The following is a 15067-nucleotide window of genomic DNA, read 5'->3' as shown; positions in this document are numbered from 1 at the left end:
AGAATTAGAAAAAGTATGAATACAATTCTTTTATTTAAAAACTGCCACAGTGACCTCTAAAATATAAAATGGATTTCACTTCCAGGCTTAAAACCCTTCAGGGGCTTCCTGCAGCACTTGGAAGAAAACAATCCTGTCTGCCTGTCAAAGCACCTGTCCTCTGACAGTGTCCACTGAGGGGCTCCTGAAGCAACAGGTGCACATGGCTTCTGCCTTCACAAGCTCTCCCCACATCTCTTTATTTGGCTACAGCCTATCAATGTTCAGGTTGCGGCTAACGTTTCACTTTTTCAAAGAGGTCTTTCTTGTTCAATTGATCTACAAGGTGTTTCCTCTTTTATTCTCCTCTATGTTACAACATTCTATTTATTTTCTACGAAGTATTTATCATACTTTGAAATCACATATTTATTTGCAGGAATATTTAATACCTGTCTCCCTCTGCAGTTCATAAGTTCCATGAGGCAGATACACATCTATGTTTTGTTTACCTCATCTGTTGGCTGCTCAAATATTCATGAAATGAATTAATGCAATATAGCAATTGTGAAGGAAGGTTTCACTTCCTTGAAAAAGAAGAACTTAAGGCCGGGCGCGGTGGCTCATGTCTGTCATCCCAGCACTTTGGGAGGCCAAGGCAGGTGGATCACCAGAGGTCAGGAGTTCAAGACCAGCCTGACCAACATGGCGAAACCTTGTCTCTACTAAAAATACAAAAATTAGCCAGGCGTGGTGGCGTGCACCTGTAGTCGCAGCTACTCAGGAGGCTAAGGCGGGAGAATCACTTGAACCCAGAAGGTTGAGGCTGCAGTGAGCCAAGATCATGCCATTGCACTCCAGCCTGGGCAACAGAGTGAGACACCGTCTCAAAAAAAAAAAAAAAAATGAAGGTAACTGCTTTTTCTCTAACAAATCTAGGAGAAGTTAGTTAACTAATTCATGTGCATAAAAGGACAACTGCTGAGGTGTTAAACATCCATCTGTCGGTCAAAACACGAGCTGAGGCCAGGCACAGTGGCTCACACCTGTAATCCTAACACTCTGGGAGGCCAAGGCAGGCAGATCACCTGAGGTCAGGGGTTCAAGACCAGACTGGCCAACATAGTGAAACCCCTGTCTCTATTAAAAATACAAAAATTAGTCGGGCGCACACCTGTAGTCCCAGCTACTTGGGAGGCTGAGGCAGGAGAATCGCTTGAACCCGGGAGGCAGAGGATGCAGTGGGCCAAGATCACGCCACTGCACTCCAGCCTGGGCGACAGAGCGAGACTTGTCTCTAAAAAAAAAAAAAAAAAAAAAAGACTAGCTGACTCCCTTTGAAGTCAGCTAATCTCAAATCTAATCTCACCTAGATTTGAGAACGTTACATACAATCTATTCTGAGACATACAGCAATTTCTACTGCCTTTAATTGATTTGTCTAGTGTGTGACAGGCAATCTTCTGCATATATAACTTTTCATTTCAAAGCTGAGCTGCTTCACGGGAAAATTTTTTGAAATCTTTTGTAAATAAAGAGAACTCTGAATTTCTAAGTGACATTTAGCTAAGTGCATCACATATAACAAATTATATAACAATTAGATGAACAGTCATTATTAACACCTTTCTTAACAGTTTTAGCACAGAAGTCCTAAAATTAAAGTTCAAATTGTTTCCTTAGAGCAGGAGTCACCTGGAAAGAAAATTCTCTTGACAGTGGACTTATTATTATTGTTGTTGTTGTTTTTTGGACACAGGGTCTGGCTCTGTGGCCCAGGCTGGAGTGCAGTGGCGCAATCACAGCTCTCTGCAAGCTCCGCCTCCCAGGCTTAAGCAATCCTCCCACCTCAGCCTCTTGAGCAGCTGGGACTACAGGCACCTGCCACCACTCCTGGCTAATTTTTGCATTTTTTGTAGAGACAGAGTTTCACCATGTTGCCCAGGCTGGTCTCACACTCCTGAGCTCAAGTGATCCACCCGCCTCAGCCTCCCAAAGAGGTGGGATTACAGGTGTGAGCCACCGCACCCAGCCATTTTGTTTTTTCTTTTTTGTGGGAGACAAGGTTTCACTCTGGTGCCCAGGCTGGAGTGCAGTGGCATGATCACAGCTCACTGTAGCCTCAACCTCTCAGACTCAAGCAATCCCCCCACCTCAGCCTCCTGAGTAGCTGGGACCACGGGTGGGTGCCACCACACCTGGCCAATTTTATTTTTTGTCAAGATGAGTTCTCACCATGTTGCCCAAGCAGGTCTCGAACTCCTGGGCTGACGTGATCCTCCCACCTCAGCCTCCAAAAGAGCTAGGATTACAGGCGTGAGCCACCGCATTTGGCCCACTTGACAGCAGACTTTTTCTTTGGAATTTTGGCAAAAACGATAGGATCAAAATGGAAGAGGAACGGCAGGGAGAAAAGTCAAATGAAGTGCTTCACTTTTCTCTCTTTCACTTTGACTAAAAACTTGGGTTATCACATTAATAACAGTCTAATCACGGTCTCCTAACCCCACTCCAAATCCAGGCAGCATGCTATTCCTGTCTACCAGAGGCGATCTGGCAAATGCAAGATTCCTGTAATCTTAACACTAAAAATACAGTTTGCTTTAAGAGTTCCCACATTAGATCTTGGAAACTAAGTCCCGGAGGAAAGTTTACCTGTCCATGTTTGCTTCCTGCTGACAATAGGCTGCATAAGAGATGATGTTTTCATGGCTGCATCTCTCAGTGGCCAGAGCACCAACGTAAAGAACAAAGTCTGCATCTGAGATGCCTTCTTGGTCTGGCACACCCACTGCTCCATGAGGCCACTTACCCCCGCGGTAGACCCGGCATTGCTGCACCCACGGGAGACATCAGAAAGCCAGAACAGAGACAAAGTTAGCTGTAGTGGCATTTAATCTTATAGTAAAATCTACACTATAAACACAGTACAATTTAATCTTTATTATCCCTAAACTTTTATCAAAATCCATACCTCCCTGTCTACTCAATACCTAGCTCTAATTCTGAATTTATTTAACTGAAATGTCCGCTTTACATAAAATGATCATAAACCTATAACCTCAATTAAATAATTCCTATTTACAAAGGAAGGCCAACCAAACAGGATGCTGAAAAGACAGAAATATAAAAGGTTTTAAAACTCTGAAACTAGATGAAGGGATTTCCCTAAAAGCAACTTTTTTTTTCCAACTTTCTTTGAATCTACAATTAATCCTAAACTAAGTGGTAAAAAAAAAAATTTCCTAATGGAAATATATTTCCTATTATAATGTAATTCACATCTTGTTAAAAATTCAAACAATATAAAGGTATGAGTCACCTCCCCTTGTTTCTAATCTTCTAAGCAAATCTTTTATTATTAAAAAAAATTTTTTTTTGAGGCAGAGTCACTCTTCACCCAGGCTGGAATGCAGCGGCATGATCTCGGCTCAGCTCCTGCCTCAGCCCCCCAAGTAGCTGGGATTACAGGTGCCCACCACCATGCCCAGCTAATTTTTATATTTTTAGTAGAGACGGGGTTTCACCATATTGGCCAGGGTGGTCTCGAACTCCTGAACTTGTGATCAGCCCGTCTCGGCCTCCCAAAGTGCTGGGATTACAGGCATGAGCCACCACGCCCAGCCTAAAAATTTTTTTAATATATATAGACGGGGTCTCACTATATTGACCAGGCTGGTCTCAAACTCCTGGCCTCAAGCAATCCTCCCATCTTGGCCTCCCAAAGTGCAGGGATTAGGGATTACAGGCGTGAGTCACCACACCTTGCCCAGCAAATCTTATTTGCCTCTGTAATGGTCGCTTTTTTGAAAGCTACTTCTATCAAAATTCCCAAGTAATCATAATCTCCAAATTAGAAACAGAAAAATCAGTAAATTATTATTTTTAAGGTGTAAGCAATGCTTGTAGAGGGAAAAAAAAATTCTCATTTAATAGAAAACACACATTGTTTATTCTTCCTTCTCTAACACACGCATTTATAATTTTTAAAATCAATTACTTAAGAGAGTGGGAGCTGAGGAGATGTTGGTCAAAGAATACATGTTTATAGTTAGAAGGAATAAGTTCAAGAGATCTATTGTAAAGCACAGTGACTATGGTTAATGACAATATGCTGTATTCTTATTTATTTAGTTTAGTTTAGTTTAGTTTTGTTTTGAGCCAGAGTCGGAGTCTTGCTCTGTTGCCCAGGCTGGAGTGCAGTGGTGTGACCTGGGCTCACTGCAACTTCTGCCTCCTGGGTTCAAGCTTCTCCTGCCTCAGCCTCCTGAGGAACTGGGTCTACAGGCACCCGCCACCATGCCCAGCTAACTTTTGTATTTTTAGTAGACAGAAGGTTTCACCATGTTGGCCAGGCTGGTCTTGAACTCCTGACCTCAGGTGATCCACCCACCTCAGCCCCTCAAAGTGCTGGGATTACAGGCGTAAGCCACCGTGCCTGACCTTGTAGTTTTTTATTAAGCAACAGCTTAGCTTAGGCATAGTCTGAGATATTCTTATTTATCTAATTATTTTTGAGACAGGGTCTCATTCTGTCACCCAGGTTGGAGTACAGTGGGAAGATCATAGCTCACTGCAACCTCCACATCCCCAGCTCAGGCAATCCTCCCACCACAGCCTCCCAAGTGGCTGGGACCACAGGTGCACACCACCACTCCTGGCTAACTTTTTGTATTTTCTGTAGAGACAGGGTTTCACAATGTTGCCAAGGCTAGTCTTAAACTCCTGGAGTCAAGCAATCTGCCTGCCTCAGCCTCCCAAAGTACTGGGACTACAGGTGTAAGCTATTGTGCCCAGCCTAAATTTTTTATTTTTTTGATATAGGTAATAGATGTTCAATATGAAAAATCAGAACATCACAAAAATCTCCATAACTTACAAAAGAAAAGCACTTTCCCCAACAATCTCTTAAAGAAACAATTAACATTTTTATATGTATCCAGATTTAACATGTGTATACTTCCAGATTGATTTTTATATGTATCCAGATTTAACGTGTGTGTACTTCCAGATTGTTTGATCATTTTTATATGTATCCAGATTTAACGTGTGTACTTCCAGATTGTTTGATCATTTTTATATGTATCCAGATTTAACATGTATACTTCCAGATTGTTTGATAATTTTTATATGTATCCAGATTTAACGTGTGTGTACTTCCGGATTGTTTGATAATTTTTGTATGTATCCAGATTTAACGTGTACTTCGATTGTTTGATCATTTTTATATGTATGCAGATTTAACATGTGTACTTCCAGATTGTTTGATAATTTTTATATGTATCCAGATTTAACGTGTGTGTACTTCCAGATTGTTTGATAATTTTTATATGTATCCAGATTTAACGTGTGTACTTCCAGACTGATTATTTTTATATGTATCCAGATTTAACATGTGTACTTTCAGATTGTTTGATGATTTTTATATGTATCCAGATTTAACGTGTGTATACTTCCAGATTGTTTGATGATTTTTATATGTATCCAGATTTAACATGTACTTCCAGATCGTTTGATAATTTTTATATGTATCCAGATTTAACATGTGTACTTCCAGATCATTTTATAATTTTTATATGTATCCACATTTAACATGTGTACTTCCAGATTGTTTGATAATTTTTATATGTATCCAGATTTAACATGTATACTTCCAGATTGTTTGATAATTTTTATATGTACCCAGATTTAACGTGTGTATACTTCCAGATTGTTTGATAATTTTTATATGTATCCAGATTTAACGTGTGTATACTTCCAGATTGTTTGATGATTTTTATATGTATCCACACGTGTGTATACTTCCAGATTGTTTGATGATTTTTATATGTACCCAGATTTAGTGTGTGTGTACTTCGATTGTTTGATGATTTTTATATGTATCCGGATTTAATGTGTGTGTACTTCCAGATTGTTTGATCATTTTTATATGTATCCAGATTTAACGTGTGTACTTCCAGATTGTTTGATCATTTTTATATGTATCCAGATTTAACATGTGTACTTCCAGACTGTTTGATAATTTTTATATGTATCCAGATTTAACGTGTGTGTACTTCCGGATTGTTTGATAATTTTTATATGTATCCAGATTTAACATGTACTTCGATTGTTTGATCATTTTTATGTGTATGCAGATTTAACGTGTGTACTTCCAGATTCTTTGATAATTTTTACATGTATCCAGATTTAACGTTTTTTTTGTGTGTACTTCCAGATTGTTTGATAATTTTTATATGTATCCAGATTTAACGTGTGTATACTTCCAGATTGTTTGATGATTTTTATATGTATCCAGATTTAGCGTGTGTACTTCCAGATTGTTTGATGATTTTTATATGTATCCAGATTTAACGTGTGTATACTTCCAGATTGTTTGATAATTTTTATATGTATCCAGATTCAACGTGTGTACTTCCAGACTGATTATTTTTATATGTATCCAGATTTAACATGTGTACTTCCAGATTGTTTGATGATTTTTATATGTATCCAGATTTAACGTGTGTATACTTCCAGATCGTTTGGTGATTTTTATATGTATCCAGATTTAACGTGTGTACTTCCAGATCATTTGATAATTTTTATACGTATCCAGATTTAACATGTGTACTTCCAGATCATTTGATAATTTTTATATGTATCCAGATTTAACATGTGTACTTCCAGATTGTTTGATAATTTTTTATGTATCCAGATTTAACGTGTGTACTTACAGATTTTTTGATAATTTTTTATGTATCCAGATTTAACGTGTGTACTTCCAGATTGTTTGATGATTTTTATATGTATCCAGATTTAACATGTGTGTACTTCCAGATTGTTTGATAATTTTTTATGTATCCAAGTTTAACATGTGTGTACTTCCAGATTGTTTGATCGTTTTTATATGTATCCAGATTTAAAGTGTGTACTTCCAGATTGTTTGATGATTTTTGTATGTACCCAGATTTAATATGTGTGTACTTCCAGATTGTTTGATAATTTTTATATGTATCCAGATTTAACGTGTGGGTACTTCCAGATAGTTTGATAATTTTTATATGTATCCAGATTTAACATGTGTACTTCCAGATTGTTTGATCATTTTTTATTGTCTGTGTTTCTATACTTTCAAATAAAATGGGCTAACTGTGCATACTGATTCGCAACCTTTTTTTCATGTAAGAGCTTAAATATCTTTCCAAGTCAGTACATAGAGATCTCCTTCACTTTTTAACAACTGCACAGTATTCTACTACGTGGTTATACCAGAACTTAACTAACACCCTAAATAGGCATATTTATAGTTTTGCAAAGAACACCTTTAAACATATATTATGTAGCCATTAGTATTTTGTGGAATAAATTTCTAGGTTGGGTTGAAGCATACATATTTTTTATCTTAAGAGGTGTCAGACAGTCCTTTAAAAAACTGAGGTACATGCCTTGCTAAAAGATATTTTGGAAGACAAGATAATGTTCTAAGCTAAACTGATTCAGCAGACCAAGATAAACAGGGACAGGGAGGCCTGTGGGGAGGAGTGAAGAAAGAAAATACCATTAAACTCACTTGAAAGCTAATGAAAGAATAAAATCAGCATGTCTGTGATTACTTTTTGTAGACCAGGGAAGCTACTAAGCCTTTGAACTTGAACCTGTAAAAATTTTGTGACACTCACAAATTCAAAATCTCCTCAAGTGTAAAAGCACTGCCAAGAGCAGGGTGAAATACCTGGAGATGTTCCTCGGGAACAATAACGGGGCCGCACTTTGTGTGCGCGGCACACTCCCCGGTGCAGTACCTGTGAGGATCGTTTTCCTTCCGGAGGTATTGGTTTGTTGCGCATTGTCTTCAGTCCATTTGTATATCAAAGTTTAAATACAAAAAAGAGAATGTTTTATAGCAGTTAAAAACATGGAAACCAACTGGTAGCTGCTATATTACTTCATTAATAATGTTACTATTTTAGTTAGGAAAGTAGCTAAGAAAGAATTTGGGTTCTATAGGAAATCCTCTTGATTTGGGTTTTTAAACACCCAAATACTTCATAAAGCCAACACTGTATCCACATGAAAGAGGGAAAAAGGCGATCTGGAGAACAGGGGACAACTACACCCAGAAAAAATTCAGTAGACCATCTCACAGTGAAAGGTCAGGGAAAGAATGAGTATCCAGCAGGTGCTTTTTTATTCTTTTTAAATACCTTGCAGTTAGTCCCTAAGAACAAGCATAATAAAATTCTAGTATAAGTTTCGTACCTTGCCATGTTCATAGAACGGGAAAGGCAGAGTACTAAATGGCTGAAGAAAATGATCTGTGTTTCATGTGACATACCTGCTAAGTAAGATAGTGCCCGCAGGTCGACGGACCTGAAAAGTCTTCTCTAAATAAGAAATCGCTTGTGGGAAAAGCTTGTTCTAAATAAAAGTTAAAAAAAAAAACCAGAATTATAAGGAAGAGATAAATTATATTTAAAAGAAGCAAACACAGGATAGTAATGAAAAAAAGCTTTATAATTCTGGAAAACAGATACCAGTTAGTCAAGGTTGTATGGCAAGGGGTAGGAACAGAGTAAGTCTAGGAGGAAAAGAATTTCCCCCATTTTCTAGTTCAGCTTGGGAAAACAACATTAGGCAGAAATTTCCTTCCCTAGCCCCATTTAAATAGAAAGCCAGAAAACATGTATCTCAACTATTTTTTATTTTTAATTAAATATTAATTTCCTTCAATACTACACCTTTAACAAAACTGTGATATATCTCAACTATTAATCTAGATTACTATGAATGATGGACTGACTTAGATGATTCCAACACTAAGATAGTTTATGTTAAGAAAATCTTACCTTTAATTAAACTCATCAATTTCTGTCGCCCATAGTGAACTGGTTTTGTGTGTGTGCATGTGTGCATGCGTGTGTGTGTGCGTGTGTGTGTGCGTGCATGTGCGCGTGTGTGTGCGTGCGTGCACGTGTGTGTGTGTGTGTCTCCATACAGTTAAAAACCTGATGTGGTTATCAGGTAAATCCATTCTCAGGAAAATAAACATTTCCACCAAGAGAACAGTGTTGTCAATGTGTTTCAAAAATTGTTTTTCACCCTATTCTCTGCATGATTTGCTCCCCAAAAACTTGAGAAAGCAAGCAGAAAAACGAGAAGACTGATTATCAAATTATAAAAAAATGACTAATTTAATGCCAAATACCAACAAAGTTTTCATGAGAGCATCACAAAGACACCTTTTGTGAAATGATCAACACTTTTACTACCAATACCTTTCACTCAGTCACAAAAGTCATGTATATATTTTTCTTTACTGAAGTAGAATTTGCATGCAATAAAATTTTAAGTGTCCAGTTCAAGTTATGAGTATTTATTACATACCTTTACAAGATTCTTTTTCTCTGGGAGCAACCTGAAAATAATGACATAAAAACATAAGGATTACCTCTCAGAGGCATAGCACATGTAATCAAGAAATAACCATAAAAATAGGCAACCAGCAGGCCTTGGGCCTGCTCTGCCTATGGAGCAGCCATTCTTTTATTCCCTTACTTTTCTAATAACCTTGCTTTCACTTTACTCTATGGATTTGCTTCCAATTCTTTCTTGTGAGAGATGCAAGAACCCTCTCCTGGAGTCTGGGCTGGACCTCTTTCCGGTAACACTAGTACTTATTGAAGAGTACCTTCCAGGTCTGTTACTGTCCACATCCAAATAGATCCACATTTGTTCTGTTTAAATTATTCATGATTGACCAGGAAAGGAAGATGGTAAAAGAAAATTATTCATAATGCATAGACTTTAATCATATCCCGTGGTTTCATATTTTCAGACTAAAATGCATTTTCAGCTTAATTCCATTTTGAAGCTACACTAGTCCTTTTTAAGTTTTATCTATAGATTTTTAGAACTTCAGGTAACAGACAAAAATATCTTTAACATTTAGATTAATAATGAAAAAGATGACAATACAATGGTGTACTTACTCTTCAACACTTTTATCATAGACAGTCTTGATTCTTAAATGCTCATCAACATCTCTCTTGACCACATGATTTGCCTTAAGATGAACTTTATTTATGACCTGAAAAAAGGAAACAGATTTGAAAAATTTTTAAGACATACAGATTAACCCATTGCGATCCAAACTTAAAATTAATGAAGTAAATTTCAAGTGTAATACCCAGAGAAAAAGTTCTTGGCCCATATTCCACCGTGTCAGCATTCTTGAACCTCAAAGCTCTCCCAAGCAAGGGCTGCCATTTGGAAGGCAAGAACCATAAATTCAAGTCACATGACTAAATCATTATGGATACAGTAGCTGCCAAAATGCTTTTAGGGTTCTCTTGTCACTTATTTGTAGTTTCTTATATAATTCCTAGTTTAGCCAATTTTGAGTCTTGAGAAAATGACAGGAAGAAACCAAAAATATCTTCAATTACTTTAAAAGAGGACAAAAATTTATTTATGAAAGAGTTTTTCATTTTGAATTTTTTCTCCAGTTCTCATTTACTATTTACATGATTTTTTCAGGGATGAATAAAAGAAGTCAAGAAAGGTCTCAGCAGTATCAACACTTTAGGAAACTCCTGATGTACAAAAGAAAAAATTGTGTTAGCTTAACTAAAAGTAAGCTGTACACTATCTCATTCATATAATTCCAGCAATGGACAACCACATTTTTATTTTTATACTATTTCTGCAGATTTATACAAGAAAATAGAATTCTATATTTTGTAGAAAACTGTATGTTTGATCTATTAATATAATATAGTAACAGCCATAGATTTTCTCAATACGTATTGCCTGCTCTGCTACAATGGCCTGACACCCTACCTCCAGTATTTTACTCATTCCATTCCAACCTATCTCCAGGTAACCGATTATTTTATGGTCCTTAAAAAACCATCAGAGGCCAGACGCAGTGGCTCACGCCTGTAATCCCAGCACTTTGGGACTTTGGGAGGCCGAGGCAGGCAGATCACAAGGTCAGGAGACTGAGTCCATCCTGGCTAACATGGTGAAACCCCGTCTCTACTAAAAATACAAAAAAATTAGCCGGGCATGGTGGCAGGCACCTGTAGTCCCAGCTACTTGGGAGGCTGAGGCAGGAGAATTGCTAGAACCCAGGAGGTGGTGCTTGCAGTGAGCCGAGATTGCACCACTGTACTCCAGCCTGGGCAACAGAGCAAGACTCCATCTCAAAAAAAAACAGAAATGTCTGAGCACAGCAAAGGGATATGGTACATTTTAGGAACCCCATTACATGACTAACCTCCCTGCAGATAACACATTACAAAGTCCGGACAAAATATACTGTCTGACAGTATTTGGGGGAGGGAGAAAGACAGAATCTGGAAGAATTTACTCCTGGAATACAGGAATTATATCTCTGAGATTTGCAAGTCTAACTTTTGCTTGAGAGCACTACCTAATCTGTCTCTTGGAGTGGCAGGAGGTCAGAGCCTCACTGGCTTCAGGAGCTACAGCAAAATGTTCAGAACTTGTATCACCAGAAAATTAGAAGTTAGAGAGGAAATCTTGCAAGAGAAGAAGCCACAGAAGGTACCCCAAAATCTGCATAGGAAACTCAGTCAAATATCTGACTGACCACTAAATTCCTTGGCTGACAATGAAATTACATATGTATGCAATAAAACCCAGCAAAGAATAAATGTTGCCAACAACAGGAGATAAGAGTTTGTAATTTTGAACACAGTTAAGTTAAACACCAGCTACAAAAAAAAAAAAAAAAAAAAAAAATTCTTCAGAGAAATACAACAGAATCCAGACTTTACAATGTATCATCTATGGTGTCCATTATTTAATAAAAAATCAGCAGCAATGAGAACAAAATGGGAAAATGAGATCCACAATGGGGGAAAAAGCAGGGAATAGAAACAGACCCTAAGATGACCTGAATTTAAACAACTACTTTAATGCAGCTGAAACGTGTTCAGGTACTTAAAAGAAAACATACACATAATGAGTAAGCAGATAGTGAACCTCAGAAGAGACACTATGAAAAGAACCAAAGAAAAAAGAGCCAAATGGAAATTCTAGAGCTTAAAAGTATAACAACTAAAATGAAAAAATTCATTGGGGCTGGGCATGGTGGCTCACGCCTGTAATCCCAGCACTTTGGGAGGCTGAGGTGGGTGGATCACTTGAGGTCAGGAGTTCCAGACAAGCCTGGCCAACATGGTGAGATCCTGTCTCCACTAAAAATACAAAAATTAGCCGGGCGTGGTGGTGCACACCTGTAATCCCAGCACTCCAGAGGCTGAGGCATGAGAACTGCTTGAACTCAGGAGATGGTGGCTGCGGTGAGCCAAGACTGCGCCATCACCCTACAGCCTGGGTGACAGAGCGAGACTGTCTCAAAAGAAAAAATTCACTAGAAAGAATTAAAAGAAGATTGGAGATGGCAGAAGCATCAGTGAACTTGAAGATAGATCTAGACATTATCCAATCCAAAGAAGAGAAATGAAAAAGATTTAAAAAAAAAAAAAAAAAAGAACAGAGCCTCAGAGAATGGATACCAAGCCGTCTAGCAGACATGTAATTAGAGTCCTACAAGGACAGGAGAAAATAGGAGACAGAATATATATCTGAAAGAAATAACAGCTAAAAAATTTCAAATTTGGTGAAAGACATCAACTTACAGATCCAAGAAGTTCACTAAACCTCAAGCAGGATAAAAAACAAACAAGGCTGGGCGCGGTGGTTCACGCCTGTAATCCCAGCTACTCAGGAAGCTGAGGCATGAGAATCACTTGAACCCGGGAGGCGGAGGTTCCAGTGCACCAAGATCATGCCACTGCACTCCAGCCTGGGCAACAGAGTGAGACTCTGTCCCCAAAAACAAACAAACAACACCCAGGTACATAATAGGCAAACTTGTGACATCTAAAAATAAAGATAAAATATTGAAAGCAATGAGAGAAAAACAACACATTTGATATGGTTTGGCTCTGCATCCCCAGCCAAATTTCATCTTGAATTGTAATCCCATGTGTCAAGGGAAGGAGGTGACTGGATCTTGGGGGTGCTCCCCATGCTGTTCTCATGATCGTGAATGAGTTCTCACAAGATCTCATGGTTTCATAAGCAAGCCTCTGGCATTTCCCCTGCTTGTACTTCTCTCTCCTGCCACCATGTAAAAAAGGTCCTTGCTTTTCCTTCGTCTTCTACCATGATTGTAAGTTTCCTGAAGCCTCCCCAGCCATGTGGAACTGTAAACTACTTTCCTTTATAAATTACCCAGTGTCAGGTAGTATCTTTATAGCAGTGTGAGAACAACTAATACAACATTATACATAGGAAGGGAAGAGAAGTACGAATGGCATTGACTTTCTATGAAGAACAATAAAGAACAGAAGACAATGAAATAAACAGGAAAGGGCTAAAATAAAGAAATTCAACACAGAAGTCTATATCCAATGAAAGTACCCTTCAAAAATGAAGAGGAAATAAAGACATTTCACATACATGAGAAAATTCATCACCAGCAGACCTACACTACAGGAAATGCTAAAGGAAGTTCTTCGTGGGAATGGAAATAACACAAAAGGGTAACCTGCTTCTGTAGGAAGGAATAAAAACTATTGGAAATGGTAAATATGTGAATAGATATGAAAGACTATTGTGCAGAAGAGTCAATACAGCAGGTCAGAGATTGCTGCTCTCTATAGGAAGGCCTGCTTGTAAGGTTGACCTTTTGCTGTCATCTGGAAGTGTAATTTAAAACTTCACTAGCTTATAAGGATGGCTCATTGTGGTTTATGTTGAACATCTGCTTGCTTCTGGAGTCTGAAATTTCAGTGGCTGAAATTCTGTCCACATGACCAGCCTCCGATAAAAACCCTGGACTTCAAGAATCAGGTAATCTTCCCTGGTAGACCACACTTTGTGCACACTGTCACAACTCACTGCTGAAGGAATTCAGCAGGTCCTAAGTGACTCTACTAGGAGAGGACTCTTGGAAGGACTCGAAGAATCAGGTAATCTTCCCTGGTAGACCACACTTTGTGCACACTGTCACAACTCACTGCTGAAGGAATTCAGCAGGTCCTAAGTGACTCTACTAGGAGAGGACTCTTGGAAGTTTTTGCCTAATTTCCTCTAGTCTTTGTCCCATGATCCTTTTCCCTTTGCTGATTTTACTTTGTATGCTTTCACTGTAATAAATCTCAGTTGTGAGTACGACAAGCTGAGTCTAGCAAGGCCACCTAGCAATCACCAAACCTGGAGTGGTCAACACAATTATACACACTTCTTTTCTTCTGTTAATTTCTTTGGAGACAAATATTTAAAGCAAAAATTGTAACTTTTTAATTGTGAAGTTTATTTTTTTTAATTTATTTTATTTATTTATTTTGGGTTTTTTTGAGACAGTCTCTCTCTGTTGCCCAGGCTGGAGTGCAGTGGTACAATCTCGGCTCACTGCAACCTCCGCCTCCTGGGTTCAAGCAATTCTCCTGCCTCAGCCTCCTGAGTAGCTGGGATTACAGGCACCTGCCACCATGCCCAGCTAATTTTTGTACTTTTGTAATTTTAGTAGAGACAGGGTTTCACCACGTTGGCCAGGCTGGTCTTGAATTCCTGACCTCAGGTGATCTGCCAGCCTCGGCCTCCCGAAGTGCTGGGATTACAGGCATGAGCCACCGTGCTGGCCTAATTGTGAGGTTTATGATATATAAAGAAGTCATATATTAATATATTTAAAATATTATATTACAACAGCAAAATGAATGAAATTATGCTGTTGAAAATGTCCTATATTAAACATGACTATTTTAAATAGATATCATAAGTACACTACATATATTATAGTCGCTGGAGCAAACACTCAATATTTTGTGTTGTACATTCTGCTCCAGTGCATGTGGGACATTCACCTAGCTAGATCATATTTTGGGCCATAAAAGAAACTTTAAGACATAAAAGAACTGGTAAAAAGGATGTTCTCTATCAATAACAAAATTCGACTAGAATGCAATTTCAGAACAATATCTGGGAAATCCCCAAATACTTTTGAAAAACTCAAACAACAAACTTCTAAATAACCCTGTTAGTAGAGAAAATTACAAGGGAAATTAGA

The 15067-nt window shown here is 38.2% G+C and overlaps 1 protein-coding gene across 11 annotated transcripts in view; it reads right to left on the bottom strand.

The window, feature by feature from the left end:
* The window catches only part of LMLN (leishmanolysin like peptidase), an 83988-nt gene that overhangs the window by 59551 nt on the left and 9370 nt on the right, over positions 1–15067 (bottom strand). For all 11 annotated transcript variants that reach the window (XM_024241192.3, XM_063722415.1, XM_063722418.1 and 8 more), the window contains exons 2-6: positions 9951–10048; positions 9346–9376; positions 8297–8379; positions 7694–7811; positions 2635–2813 (exon numbers count right to left, since the gene is read on the bottom strand). In XM_024241192.3, coding sequence (XP_024096960.2) covers positions 2635–2813; positions 7694–7811; positions 8297–8379; positions 9346–9376; positions 9951–10048 — 509 coding nt within the window. The remainder of the gene's footprint in view (positions 1–2634; positions 2814–7693; positions 7812–8296; positions 8380–9345; positions 9377–9950; positions 10049–15067) is intronic.

Source organism: Pongo abelii, chromosome 2, assembly GCF_028885655.2.
Source record: "Pongo abelii isolate AG06213 chromosome 2, NHGRI_mPonAbe1-v2.0_pri, whole genome shotgun sequence".
In the NCBI taxonomy this organism is placed as follows: Eukaryota; Metazoa; Chordata; class Mammalia; order Primates; family Hominidae; genus Pongo; species Pongo abelii.
The sequence above is the reverse complement of the archived record's forward strand: the minus strand, read 5'-3'. Positions and strand labels throughout refer to the sequence as shown.